Source organism: Eublepharis macularius, chromosome 7 (genome assembly GCF_028583425.1).
Source record: "Eublepharis macularius isolate TG4126 chromosome 7, MPM_Emac_v1.0, whole genome shotgun sequence".
Classification (NCBI taxonomy): Eukaryota; Metazoa; Chordata; class Lepidosauria; order Squamata; family Eublepharidae; genus Eublepharis; species Eublepharis macularius.
In genome coordinates, this window is record NC_072796.1 from 90,039,556 (window position 1) to 90,055,196 (window position 15,641).

At 43.0% G+C, this 15,641-nt stretch overlaps 1 protein-coding gene across 1 annotated transcript in view; it reads right to left on the reverse strand.

Moving 5' to 3' along the window:
- The window catches only part of TOX (thymocyte selection associated high mobility group box), a 360,299-nt gene that overhangs the window by 124,692 nt on the left and 219,966 nt on the right, over nucleotides 1-15,641 (reverse strand). The window contains exon 3 of the mRNA XM_054984302.1: nucleotides 4,940-5,182. Coding sequence (XP_054840277.1) covers nucleotides 4,940-5,182 — 243 coding nt within the window. The remainder of the gene's footprint in view (nucleotides 1-4,939; nucleotides 5,183-15,641) is intronic.

A 15,641-nucleotide genomic window follows, 5' to 3' on the forward strand; every position in this document is an offset into this window, starting at 1 on the left:
GTTTCAATTCACAAATCACTGTTGAGTAATAGTGTCCTCTGAAGCCACAGAGATGCTTGTATTGCTAAAGTGTCATTGCTGCTGGGAAACAAAAAACAACCAAGAAACAGGCAAGCCCAAGCTTATAAAGAAACTGGAATTTACTTGTGCCTATGTCCTGCTGCGGCACGAAGCTAAGGTACCATATAGCTCTTTGTGTTAAAAATATATTCCCCCCCCCCATATTTTAAATTAATCAAAGTAAGTAATAAGTACTGTATTAAAATGCATATGACTGGTGAACATTTCCATGCGGCGGAGACTTCTACATTCTTTATTCATCAGCAGGTACCACATTAGAATCTGATTTTGAAGTTGGGTGAGTAAAGGCAAGGACTGAGAGGCAGCTTCTGATATGGTCCCTGGAAACTGGCATTCAGAAAATAAAAGTTACGGGGGATAAATCCCTACTTGTAAAACTGGATTGGGGTCAAAAGTGCTATTATGGTTGCAATTCAGCAGCAATTCCTCTCATAAGTTTTACTTATACTAGCAATTATCAATTTCGTACAAGAAACAGTTTTATGTTATATGATATAGAAAGCAGGATGTAGAGTAGGTATTCCATTTCCTTCATCCTTTGGTATAAGATACTCTATTTCTTATGAATTTATCTTGTAAAAGTAACAGTTGACTACATTTTAGTTGATCCAGTGATGCTTAATGTTACATAATTATTCACAATGTTTATTTGTACAGTGTGATGGGAGAACATCTTGAGACTGATCTCCATATACAGATATAAGCAACATCCATTTTATTTTTAAATGAATACTTCTATTATTCTGTATATATTAATTAAACAATATCACCTAGTTATTCATGCCCTACAGACCTTTGGCTCTGGAACACTCTAATATATATTGAATGAATTATGTAAAATGAAATACAAGATTGTGAACCTAGTTCAAAAATAGCAATAACAATAGCCTGTAATCATATTTCCTGCTTAGCTCTGAAGATGGCATTATTCAAGACGCCAGAAGCCCCATTCATAATAGTAGCAGTTTAGAAATGCTGCTGTAATGCACCTGAATTTACTGATGTGCTATATTTCCTGCAGACCTAAAGAAACATTTTAGCTTTAGTTTCATGTGTCTTGCACTCTACCTACTGATATGATCATTGTCAAAACACTTGTTCAGTAGCCTTTAGAATTCAAAGTGTGCTTTGAATATATGCTAAGAGAGATAATAAACTGACATTATGTCAAGCTTTTGTTGCCAGTACAAAAAAGAGCATTTGGAAAATAAATCTATCACTTTTACAGCCTTTTAGTGTCTTTCCCACTTTTAACTTCACAATTTAAAATGTAAAGCACTCAGAGAGAGTGAAATCCATCTTATCTTTTCTATCTGTATTTTCCAAAATATGCCATAATGTTTAAGATGATGTACTCTATTTTAACTGTGATGCAGACATATAATAGATGTCTAACACAGATTTTTTTAAAAATGTAAAGTTGTTAGTCTTGGCTCCTTTCTTTGACAAATAACCAACATCAATGAATGCTGTCTGTTCTCAGTACTATCCAGTAAGTGGTATATTGAGTAGCTTTGGAATTGCTACCGCTGCCTTCAGAAACAAAAAGGACAAAAGAGGAATCAAGTGGCCTGCAGAAAAAGACATGTGACAGATTCAGGAGCTAGGGTAGGATGATGATGGCTAGTTTTGTACAAAGGAAAAAGATCTGAGATGTGTGGGAGGGCCTTTTTAACAGGACACAGACAGGACATAAGGGTTAGAATGGGCATAAAAGAAAATGTTCCAGACAGGGATGTGAGGAAGACTTGGGGTAAAATATCTATATAGTGGTCAGTTGCTAGCAGCCTCCCTTGATCTCAATACCATTGTCACAAGCATTTGTTATTCTACAACATTACAGCCAACCCCAAACCAGTATCAAGTCAAATGAGAAACCAAGTTGTGCTTAAGTAAGACATGGTTGATAACTTCGTGCAGTACTTGTGGTAGTGTCAGCTGTGAAGTTACAGGAGGAGGTCAGGGTATCAGCAGCTTACAATGTGGAGGATGGAGTGGAACAAAGAAGTATATATTTCCAGGGGGTTAATCCACACCAGTTGCTACAGTGCTTGGTTCTTGCTAGGTAGACATTCTAGTTGAGCACTACAAACAGAGGCTTAGTTCTCTGAGAAATGCAAGACATGCAGAACAATTGCAATTGTGCCTTTGATGAACTTTGGCATTGGATGAACGGAAGTGTTGTATTAAAAGCACACTAACTTGCTCAAACACACTGAACATTGTTTTTAAACAAAACAGTTCATATTTTCCCTTTACAGGAGCTTACCTCAAATGCTGAAACACTGCGCTGTCTTGAATATACAGTAGGGTTAAAAGGTTCCCTTACCCCCCTCGAAGGAGGAGGGATCCAGTGCTTACCTTTGCTGATCTTCTTCTGGCACATGTGATGATGTCACTTCTGGAAGTGATGTCATTGCACCAGGTGGTGGGGACATTCCTGTGCTTCACAGAGGCCAATTTAGGCCTTTATGATGCATGGGAGCATGCCCACCACCAGGCGCAATGATGTCACTTGAGGAAGTGATATCATTGCACCTGGCAGGAGCACGCCCACTGCATGCTGGCCCAGGAATTTTTTTGCATCCCACACCTGTTCCCCAGGAAAATTTCCCCCTGTTGGCCAGCAGGAAGCAAAGCCTGGGAGTGTAAGATCCCCTGCCCCCACTCCGGGACTGGCAGCCCTGATATACAGAATATATACAGGAGCACAATAGTCTTCTTATATACAAAGCTATGCACTTTACATGAAAACATCTATTGTGTTATTTCTACATTGTATTGTGCCTGTATGTGATGACTTACCACAAACATTCATGAAATAAAAAGGGAGGCACATTGCAACATGCAAAGTGGCTGAGGATATGTCTGCTTTCATTTATTCTCTCCTCTTTGCAGACCTAAGGGCTGTTGCACTTAATACTTGCATCTCATACAGAGAGCGAGGAGAGAAAGAAAAAGAGAATGCAGCTTGCACTAGAATTTAGATTATGCTCTGTATGCATGAATGAATGCCTGGTGGAATGTAACAAGTACAATTTGGGCATCAAATACTAGGGCATACACATTTTTGACAGGGCAAATATAACAATTATACAACTTTGTAAAAAAAAAAAAGTATAGCCAAAGCAAGAAAAAAGATGATATTTCAGATGAAATACTCTTAGGATTCTAAACTTCTGTCAATATTACAGAAAAGTGCACTGCTAGGTACAGTTTCAGTAGAACAGTAGGATTTGAGTCAAGTGACACATTAGAGACCAATCAGATTTTCAGAATATAAGCTTTTGAGAGACGAAGTTTCCTTCTTCAGATACTACTGCTAGGTACAGAATGTTTAATACAAAGAAACTTATGTTATAGGACAAAATTGATGCAAAAACTATCTAGTTATATTTTTTAAAGGATTGAATTGGATTGAAATTTAAAAAGATGTGCCAGCTCCAAATAGAATGCCTTACTTCATTTTAGACAATTCTAACTGGGGACTCATTCAATAAACAATACGTTCCAAGAGCTTTTTTTCCACCCTTGAGTTATGAGTTTCTCCAGTTCTACCTTAAGGCTCCAAAAGAAGCTTGACTAGTTACACTACTTGGCATTTAGCTATTTTCCCTTCCACCAATTGTTCTGTTTGATAATCTACAGGTGCTCAAAGTTCTTTTGTTCCTATTTCTTTGCAAGAGACTGATATGAAACTTTGGCACTTAAGAGAACACTCAGCTTTCAAACTCCAACCTTAGTACAGAAGAGGTCAAGTCAATGAAGCACTGTTGGAGCACTTTATTAAAGTGCAAAATGCTACCCTTATCTTCTTCAGGTACTTTTGATTGTTAGGTTACTTCATATAATTCAGATGACTTTCTTTTATGTAAAGCCAGGATAATTTATTTCATTCCTGAAATCTAAGCAAATTGAAGAAGTTCTCAGAATAACTAAGAATAACCTGTCATCCCTCTAGAACAGAAAATCTATGCTACAAGTCTGACCCATGAGAATTTTTTTTTAAATGTACAACTTAATCCTCAAACCTTTCCATCAGTACATGATACACTAAAATGGACAATGCATGGAAGCATAACAAGCAAGAAAAATCAGCACTAGGTCTATGTCTTACGCAGGTTCTATGGCCTGAACGCAGGTTCAGAGCCTTTTCAGTCCTGGCTCCAACCTGGTGGAATGCTCTGTCTGATGAGACCAAGGCCCGGCAGGATTTGTTATCTTTCCACCAGGCCTGCAAGATGGAGCTATTCCACCAGGCATGTGGTCAGGGCCGAGCTGGGCCGAGCTGACTGATTTGGAAACAGCATGGCCCTTCCTATCAGGAATGTCCACCACCAGACTGTGTTTTTATTTACCTATTTGTTATTTGTTGAAGTAGTTCAGTGACGGTTAGGTGAGAAACAGATGGATTGCTGTGCTGTTGTTGAAACTTGGTAATCTTGTAATTTGGTAATTTTAAAAAAAAATTATACTGTATTTATTGTGGTTTTAAATCTTTGAAATGTAATGTTTTATTGAAATGCTTATGCAGTGTAATCCTCCCTGAGCCTGCTGGTGTGGGGAGGGTGGAATATGTTGAAGCAAATAAATCAACAAAACAAACAAATAAACAAATAAATAAATAAATATGAAGCAAATACAAAAAAAGATAGCTGCTTGTCCTTCAAATGAAGGATCTCACATTTTTTTTATATAGAGGCTTACATAACCTAGTGGACATTAGATATAATCTTTCCAGAAGCTACACTGGTGAGACACAGAACAGTAGTACATCCCAAAGTCAGAAAGTTACAGGCTGACACAAGAGCTCAAGAAGCATACTTTTGAAATAGACTAAAAATACAAAAAGTCTTACCACGGAGAGTGAATTTGAAAGCAGTGCCCCTTCTTGTCCAAGCATATTGGAGACGGTGATTTCAGGTAGATCCATGTTTTGTGCATGGAAAGGAAGCAGGCCATTCTGGCTGACTGAGTGACACAAAGTAGGATAACCAGATTCTGTGTCATTCAAATGCACCAGCGAATGTTCAGGTAAAGAAGGAGGAGTGATGGGAGGTATGTTAAAATCTTCACTTTCAAGGCTTGGACCAGGAAAAGACTGTGGAAAGATCAAAGGTAACATCTCAATTAAAATGCCCTAAACCTGAGTTTTAAGATAGACCAGGATTAAAAATATCAGATTAAATAAAAGCACTGTGTCCTCAAACAAATGCCCTTACCCCTTCCCCTACTCCATACATAGCATTTAGCAATAGGTTGCTCAAATGCACATACATTCATTGTAATAAAAGAGTTTTCTCTACTGTATGTGAAATAAAAATTGCCTCAAACACATAAAACCTTTGATATTTTCACAGCTTCCATTAGATGGACATTCTTCCCCCAGTGGCTGAATTCAAGGGCCCCATTACAATTTTCTAAGAGTCTTCATTGAGCTGAATACCTTTTTCAGGGGAACTGGGGAAGAGGAATGCAATTTATAAAATTAACATCAGATCAAAAAGACCTCATAAGACTCTCTTGCCACTCAAGAGCAAAAATAATAGAAGGGGGGAAGAAAGAAATCTTGTTCTTGAGGGTTGCTCTAAAGTGTACAAAAAACTAATACCTTCACTCTGCTATACTAGAAGCAACAAATTAACCTAGAAATAGAATGTATTTATGAAAATACACTATGGCCTTGATTCAGCTATATTTGTGTCCAGGGGTATATAGCTGAGTTGTTTATGTCTATGTGCCAGTCAAGACTACTGGTGATATCATCAACTCAGTCATTGCTTATCATCTGTTTCTAGAGAGAAAGGTGACTAGATCTAGGGAAAGGTGACTAGTAGAGATGGGCACGAACCATGCGGTCCGTGGTTCATTGCATTTCATGAACCATGAACCACAAACTTTCACGAACCTGCCCCAGTTCACGAACTGGTTCGTTTGGTTCATGAAAACGTCACATCCAGGTCAGCAAATCGTCACTTCCAGGCCAGCAGAAGGCCACTTCCGGGTCAGAAGAAGGTCTGCAGGAAGTCCATCCCCTGTTGCCTAGGAAACTGATTGATTGGCGCTAGGCTGTCTGCAGTGACAAACCAAAAAAATGAACCAAATGAACCAGCCTAAAGTTCATAGCAGTTTGTCAGAAATGGGCTCTGATGAACCGCTGGTTCGCGAGTTGTAGAGTTGTAGAGGCCTAGCTATGGCCTGTTCAGTTAATTCCTTCTGTGTGTTCTTGCAATCACTGCTACCTCCACTGCTGATCCTTTCCCTCCCCACAGACATGATAGAGCCCTATGAGTAGAGATGGGCATGAACCGGGAAAAAATCGAACTGTGCATTTTGTGGTTTGTCACATTTCATGAACCATGAACTTTCATGAACCTGCCCCGGTTCATGAATCGGTTCATTTTGGTTCGTGAAAATGTGACTTCTGGGCTAGCAAATAACCACTTCCGGGCCAGCAGAAGGTCTGCACGAAATCCATCCCCTGTTGCCTAGGAAACTGATTGATTGGCACCAGGCTGTCTACAGTGATGAACCAAAAAATGAACCAAACGAACCAGCCTAAAGTTCATGGTGGTTTGTCAGAAATGGGCTCTGATGAACCGCTGGTTCGCGAGCCATGAACTGGCCCAGTTTGTATTTCGTTTTGAGCCCATCTCTAGTGACTAGGGAAGCTATCAAATTTCTTATTCCTTATAAGGATAGAAATTAACTAATTTTATTTCTGGCAGATAACTGTATAAATGGAGAAACTATATAATCAAAATAGAATGAATATAAGAATATAAGATATGTAGAAGGAAGTAAAGAATAACATATAGAGTATAAGTTAAATTGATTGACTTATATTGAACGTATATAATGTTTATAGAAGTATTTAAAGTTTTGTAGAATGAGAGACAAATTGTTTGTCCCATATTGATGAGATTAGAATGTGTAAGACAGAGTATAGAGTACAAAAATTAGATAAAAGATTATTATTATTAAAGAATATATGCCAGGAATGTAATATTTAGTGGATAAACTAAGTGGGAAAGGGAATAGAGATAACACTGTGTTATAATAGATAAGATTAGAAGAGAGTGAAAGTATATGTTTAATAGAATAAAATAAGTTTGAAATGAGTAGGGGAAAAATGGATAAGGGGTTGGAAAACTGTTGGAAGTCAACAAAAGGGGGGGAAGGGAGGGGATTAGAATTGGAATATATAAAGGAAATTGACTGTAATAAGCATAATATTGACTTCTAATCCAATAAAAAAAATTATTAAAAAAAAAATTCTTATTCCGGTTGGAATGACTTGGAAACCCACTTCTAATTTTGTATCTCCTTTGTGTAAATAAAACCAGTGAATCTGGTTTCTGTTTCTTTGCATTAAACTTTCACATAAAATATATGATTTTTTAAAACATTAAACATTATATGCTATATGGCAAGTTATATAAATCAATGGTATACATCATCTGTGTATACACTGGATATAAACTGCATGTATATATAAACTACAAATAAATAGCATATAATTGAACAAAAGGAGAAAATCAATCATTAATACTATGTGAACTGCACTATGACAACATATGGAAACAAAAAAGCATATCTAGGTTATTTTTCCAAACAAACAAATCTTGCTAACTGTGCTGACCATCCAACTGGAACTGCCTCTTACCATACATATAGCTGAATTGAGCCTGGAAACAGGACATGTTCTTGGTTACCAAAGTATGTACTTACACACATGTCATTTTAGCATATTTATAACCAAATCCGAAATGAAAATTCAAAATAAACTATGAATTATTTGTTTACATAGATATTAACGTAAATCCATTCAGTGAAATGATAATTTCCTTATATAGTTTTTGATTTTATGCTAGTTGTTGATATTAATTGAACAGATGGTGAATGACCAAGAGAAGTGGAGTAATAATTTTATAAACAACAGTGACCCAACTGAGTTATGATGGATATCAACAAGAAAGATAACCGATTTTTTTTTTAAAAAAACAGATTTTTAAAAAATCCATAGTTGATTAATCTCTGTTCATGGATCTTGCAACAGTTCTTTATTCTGTGGATTACTTGAACTATGTTGTTGTGATGGGAGTGAGTGGGTACCTTTGAGAGCTGCTGTAGCACAGTGGTTAAGTGGTTTGGTTGTGAATCAGCACTCTATTGGTTCAAATCCCACTACTGCCATGAGCTCGGTATATGGCCTTGGGTAAGCCACTTTTCTCAGCCCCAGCTCCTCAACTGTATTGTGGGAATAATAATAAGTGGGTAGCTTTGATATCACACAAAACTAAGACTGCTGTGCCTTATGACACACTGTTTTAAGAATGACTAAAAATCTGAGGTCTAATATTTCTGAATGGCTTAAAAACAGATGTACAGCCTAGAGGAACAAGTTGGCACTTAATGGATTGATTGAGTCTCCTGTACATTATGCTTTCAATAGATTTGTTTTGCCCCACTCAGCACAGCATTGTCCCTGCCCTTTAAAAACCCAGGCGAGGCAGTATGCATAGTTCTCCCTCTGTTCCCAATGAGAAAAATAGCATCACAGCACTAAGGGCTAAGCAGTAAGTGTGTTCTCCCAGTCAGTGACAAGGAAGTGTTCTGGAGCGCGCATGCATTGAGCTCATGTGTGAGTGTCAGACTATGGAATCCCAGTTATCTAGAGTTCGTCTCCCCCCTTCTGCAAGAAGCACAAAGTTTCTTGATTCCAAAAGGTTTATTGAAAGACAATGCTCAGGATACAAGTAGCCATATTCCAAGGACTATAAAGGCCTTGGCTGAACGAAAGCTTTGTTGAGAATGACACACAAAATGAAAGTAACAACACTTCAAACACCCCTTCCCAGCCTCCCCCCTTAGTCTTAGAAGGCCTGTCTAGAAGGCCTGGGAAGGCGAGGACGTCAAGGTCGGCCAGACCAGGCTGATAAGAATTCTTCGCTCCCATGGAAAGAGGTGGACTGGGCAGCACCTGGGCCTGGAGGGAGAAAAACTAAACAACTACAGATTATAGCATGTTAACATGGCGTAACTCTGGCTAGAGAACTGACAATCAAACTGACACTCTGACATTCTGCCTCCCTTAAGACCCCTCGCCTCTCCCTTCAGCCCCTGCTTTCTTAGGGTATTTTTTATGAAACTTAGCAATTAGTTTAGGGGCATTTACACGAGAAGTCTCCACCCACTAATGAAACCCCTCCTCAAAGTCTTTCCACCAGACCAAGTAAAAAGTCTTGTTGTGTCTGCATTTGGAGTCCAACATTTCTTCTATCTTGTAGTGGATTTGGCCGTCTATCACCATTGGGTGGGGCATTGGCTTTTCAGGATGCCATTCATCTGGGGGAGGTGCCTTTTTGAGTAGGCTAATGTGAAAGGTAGGGTGGACCTGGCGCAGATTCTTTGGCAATTCCAGTTCTACTGTCACGTTGTTGATTACTCTTCTCATTGGGAAGGGTCCTAAATACTTTAACCCCAGTTTTTTACTAGATTGCTCTGTTCTGAAATTCTTAGTAGAAACATATACTTTATCTCTGGGGTGTAATTCCCACTGTGCCACACGATGGCGATCAGCATACTTTTTGTAGTCTGCTTTTGCTTTGGTCAAAGTTTTTTGAATTACAGTCCATTGCTCGGTGAGGGAGGTCCACCATTCTCCCAAGTCCCCAGAGCGTTTGGATTCTGGCTGCACCTCAAAGGGGAACGCCAACCCCTCACATCCATGCACAATTTTAACGGTGTCTCTCCTGTCGAGCTGTGAACTGAGTTGTTATAGGCGTACTTGGCCAGATGAAGAATTTGACTCCAATTGTCTTGTTGGAAATTAATATAGCATCTGAGGAATTGCTCTAACACTTGATTAGTTCTTTCCAATTGTCCGTCGCTCTCGGGATGGTAGGCGGAGCTTAATCCTTGTTCAATGCCTGCCACCTGCAAAAGCTCCCGCCAGAAGTTGGCAACAAATTGTACTCCTCGATCCGATATCACCCTGCACCATCACACTAAGCAGGTCTCGAATCAATGGAATCGGATAGGCATTGGTCATAGACACAGCATTGATGCCCCGGAAGTCTGTACAAAGCCTGAGCCCCTCGTCCTTCTTCTTCACAAACAGGACAGGGGCCGCATGTGGGGAGCTGGCAGGTCAGATGAAGCCTCTCTCCAGATTCTTATCTATGAACTTTCTGAGCTCCTGTCTCTCAGCCGGGCTCATGGTATATAGTTTCCCTTTGGGGAGCCTTTCACCCGGGATCAATTCAATAGCACAGTCTGTGTTCTGATGAGGTGGCAGGCTATCTGCCTCCTTCTCACTAAAGGCTTGAGCCATGTCCCGGTATTCTAGAGGAATAAGATTTAGCTCCTCTGTAGATAAAAGGGCAACCTCCAAATTCGCCGGGGCCTCCCCGCCCCACTCCAAACTCCAATGATGTTTTTGGCGATATTCCTGATCGAAGACAATTATTCCTTTGACCCAATTGATATAGGGGTTGTGGTCCCAAAGCCATCTACTGCCCAGGATGAGCGGATACTTGGCTGCTTGGCTTACATTGTAAGAGCGACTTTCCCAATGCTTGCCCATCCCCGTGGGTACCCACTCTGTCTCTAAAACAGCTGGATTCATGTTAGAGCCGTCCATTTGCTCAAAAATAATTGGGACTTTCAGTTCATGGGTTTTCAACCCCAGACCATTCACTAACGCCAGTGCAATAATGTCTCGGGAGCAATTTGCTGGCCTCCGCTAAAAAAATGTTTTAGTTTAGTCATGATTTCTTATGGCTTGGCCTGGGGGACATTTTCAGGTTGAGCAAGAGGATAATTTTTGGGGGTGGGGGGTTTCAACACTGCTTGTGCTTGCTTGATTTAATGCTTCCTGTGTTTTAAATGTCTGGCCTGGCTCTTCCCTGTGCTTCACTGGGCCTGCAGGCCTGCTCTGCAGGGTGGGCTTTTGTTTTTCCCTTGGCTTGGCCTACCATTTATGCTTGAGACAGGATTATTGCCTTGATTTAATGCTCCCTGTGTTTTAAACGTGTGGCCTGGCTCTTCCCTGTGCTTCACTGGGCCTGCAGGCCTGCTCTGCAGGGTGGGCTTTTGTTTTTCCCATGGCTTAGCCTACCATTTATGCTTGAGAAACAGGATTATTGCCTTGATTTAATGCTCCCTGTGTTTTAAACGTTAAGCCTGGCTCTTCCCTGTGCTTCATTGGGCCTGCAGGCCTGCTCTGCAGGGTGGGCTTTTGTTTTTCCCTTGGCTTGGCCTACCATTTATGCTTGAGACAGGATTATTGCCTTGATTTAATGCTTCCTGTGTTTTAAACGTGTGGCCTGGCTCTTCCCTGTGCTTCATTGGGCCTGCAGGCCTGCTCTGCAAGGTGGGCCTATGTTTTTCCCATGGCTTGGCCTACCATTTATGCTTGAGAAACAGGATCATTGCCTTGATTTAATGCTTCCTGTGTTTTAAACATCTGGCCTGGCTCCGCACAGTGGGTTTGGCCCTGTGGGCCTGGCTAGGCCGAATCCAGTTCAGGCTCACTCTACACTGCAGGGTAGGCCTCGCTTTTCTTAGGGCTTGGATTAATGCTCCCTGTTTCATCTTTCAGGAAAAGCAGTGGAACGAAACTGTCTGGGATTTTGTTTACTTGGGGGGGGGGACTGCTTGCATGTCACCTGACTTTTAACTCTCTGGCCCGGCTTCCCACAGTGGCTTTATGCCTATCCAGGCCCAAAGCAGATCTGGGCCTTGACTTTTAGGGGTTGTGCAGCATGTGACGCTCTGTTAACATTCCACGTTTCTTGACAGCATTGCGGAAGAGAGGAGGACCAGCTGCAAGACCGCCTGAACATTGCTGGGCTGCAGGACTGGTGAGTGAGTCTGGGTTTACATTTGGGTGGGCATATGGGGTAGGTTTTTGCTAGCTTAGGAGGGGAGAGGCACATTTTCAGAACACCGCATCCACACCCCACACAGACACACCACAGAAACATTTTTCCCATTAAATAGTGTCTTAGGAAGGTAGGCCAGTTTGTAGGCATTCAGTGGCTTATTGCCCTCAACTTAATTGATAGGGAACCAAGCATAGCTTGTTTAAAACAGTAAATAGGGGTCAGCAGGGCAAGCATTAGTGAGAGTTAGGTCATATTTGATTTATATATATATATATATATATATATATATATATATATATATATATATTGGTATAGCTGTTAATAGGCTTCCCGTTAGTGCCCCCATAACTAGGGTTCCACTGCCCATCTCTGGCACCCGTGTTGGAGCCAGGCCAGCCCGGGCATACTAGTGTTGTTAGTGTATAAGGCTATCACTTGTTATTGGGGTTTAGCGCCAGCTCAATTCCGGAGGAATTCAGCTGTTTGGCAGGCTCAGGTTCCCCAACATAAATAGGTTCGCTTAAAAAGACATTTGATTGTCCATCTCCAAGTAATAGAGCCACAAGAAGAACAGATTAAGAAGTAGGTAGATAGGTCTTAAAAACAAAGTTCACCTTTATTTTCCCTTGGCTATGGAATAGTCAGAGTAGCTTCCGCGAGGGGAAAGCATGGCAGAAAGGAAAGCAGAGAGGGGCCCCGGGGGAAAGGTCAGGGAGAAATCTAGACAGGAAGAGGGGAGGGAGAGGGGGACTGCTGCGGAACCCCCCCCATCTGAGCAGAGGAGGCCCCCCCCCTGTGCTGCTGCCGTTCACCAGCCTGGCTTCTGGTGACAGGAAGAGGGTTCACAAGGCTCTCTTTCCTGAGGCAGCTGCTGGAGGGCCACCCCCAACCCAGGTGTCTCAGGCATGGGCTGGCACTGGGCAGGGGCTTGCTGCTGAGGCTCCTCCTCCTCCAGTGGTTGCAAACCAGCTGCTGGAAGAGGGGCAGCATCACCCCAGGAACCCGGAGGATGTTGGAGGAACTGCCCGTGAGACCCCCCCTGGGGCGGTCCACCCCAGTTTCCTCTGAGGCCAGCAGCAGGCCTCTCACGGCTGTGCAGGAGGAGAGGGTGCAGGAGGAAGAGGCAGAGACTGTGGTGGAAGAGCCCACATCTCTGCCCCTTCAGCCTCATCCATCCCCGATTGCCCGGCTGAGAGTGGGACACGGTGTGTCCGGCCAGAGCACCTCACAGGAGGTGTCTCAGGGTGGGCCCGTGATCGCTTCTCCTGTGAACCGTGGGCAGCCCTTCACCTCCGAACTCTGGAATCACTTCCAGAGAACGGAGGACCCCCAAGTTGTCCAGTGCCTGCATTGTAGGCAGTGCGTCAGCCGTGGCAGAGATGTGAACCATCTCTCCACGTCTGGGATGAGGACCCACATGAAGAGGCACCACCAGGCGGTGCTTCTTCAGGGGGAGAGTTCAAGTGGCACCACACGGCTGCCAGCTAGCCAGAAGGAGGCAGGCTCCTCTGGTGCTCTCCCCCCAAGGGTTCCTGTAGGGCAGGAACGCCGAGCCTCTCTGCCGGAGATGCTTGGTAAGCAGGGCCCTAGTGTGCCCAGAGAGGGGATCCAGAGGGCGAGCCAGCGCATCATGCACCACATCGTCAATATGGTAGCTGTGGATAGGAGACCGTTCTCCATAGTTGAAGACTTCGGCTTCTCAGAGCTGCTCCACAATTTCTTTCCCTGGTACGCCATCCCTGCTCGCACGACGTTGAGCAGATCGGTGTTGCCCTTGTTTTACAGGGCTGCCAGGGACCATGTGAAGGCATAGCTGTCTTGGGTTGCCGGGAGAACTGTGCACATCACATCTGACATCTGGACCTGCCCAAGTGTGCAGCAAGCGTACCTGTCGCTTACTGCTCACTGGTGGGAACCCGAGGCGGTTCTGGGTGGGGGGGAGGTGCCTACAGCTAGCCAGGGAAGGATGGGAGACCACCGGGCCAGCTACTGCAAGGCCCTGCTTCATGCCGAGGTTCTCGACATGTCGCACACGGCGGAGAACATCGCTGCCACCCTGAGGAGACAGTTGGAAGAGTGGATAGGCCAGGGACCCGCCACCGTGGGATGCATGGTGACGGACGGTGGTAGCAACATGAGGGCAGCAGCGGATCTAGTGAGCCAAGAGCGCATTTACTGTGCGGCCCACAAGCTTCATCTAGTGGTGAGAAATGCGCTTGGGGCGGGCTTCTCTCTTTTTTTTTTTGAAATTTTTTAAAAAAATTTATTATCTACATTAACTAACAATACAGAGGGAAAGAAGGGGGGCAGGGAAAGGAAAGAAAAAGAAACAGCAACATATAACAACACTACACTACAAATAATACATATAACAACACTACACTATACTTTCCCTTCATACTGCCATTATTAAAAAATTAAAACTTTGTAAGATATTGATGGAGTGGTTGACCTTGCAAAATACAGATTACAATCCAAATTAAGTCTTCCTCCCCCCCCCCCGGGCCTCGGACGCAGTTCTCTCTGAGCAACTGCAACCGCAGTGCTCATTCCCTCCCCCCCTTCAGACTTCAAATCCTTTTCTTCTTGCTTGGTGTCTTGCTGAAATTCTTGATTTTTGTCCTCAAAATCCCTTAGTTGATCTTCTGATGTTATCTTGTAAGCTTGATCTTTGTAACTAAACCAGATATCTTCCGGAAATAGCCATTTATACTTTATTCCACGTTCCCTCAGAAGAGCTGCAAACTTTTTATACTTAAATCTTCTTTTCCGAACTAAAAATGGAACGTCCTTCAGTATCTTAACTTTATTACCCAGAAAGTCCAGATCCGCATTGTATGAGTTGTATAGGATAGTGTCTCGGATCCTCTTAGATGAAAAATGGATGATGATCTCGCGAGGCAGCTGACGCTTCGTTGCATATTTTGAAGAAGCCCGACGGACTTCCAAAATGACGCTTTTTACCTCTTCTTTAGTTGCCCTCGCGGGTGTCGCCAATAGTTCCGAGGCCAGACCCCATAAATCCTCATTTTCCTCCTCTTTCACATTCTGGAGGTGCAAAATTGTCTGTGTTCATTCCACTTGTAGCCTGATCAGCTGGTTATCCACCAGCTTTAACTCTTTATTCGTTGCCCTCATGAGTGACGCATTTTCCCGGGCAGACTTCTCTGCCCCCCCGCTACTTCCTTAATGGTTTTCACTTCGCTCTCAATTAAGCCCACCCTTTGATCTGTTTCATTCAGCTTGTCAACAAAGGGCTTTATGGCTTCGATAACCGACCTCTTCACCAAGTCCTCGAGCGACTCTCCTTTCCCCTGCAGGGCAGCCGAGATTGACTTGCCCAAAGCGGGACTCTGCTTTTTCGCTGCAATTTTAGGGGGGGGGGACCGCCGACCAAATTCTGAAACTCAGCGAGGGGGAAGAATGAGCCTTCTTAGCTTCAGATCCCACCACTCCTTCGCGTGCGCTTGTAATAACAGAAGGGATTCGCTTACTTACAGGCTTCCGCCTAGTTCTGCTCTTTGCCGTTTTCCATGGCCCGGCAGCACTCGAGGTGCCGCGCACGTCTGCCGGCCTCCATAGGAACAAACGGGCAATTTACCAGCTGCATCGATTTCAGGGGGCTCTTCCCGCCGCGTTCCAGACCCTACCTCCCTCACTGGGAGTTCT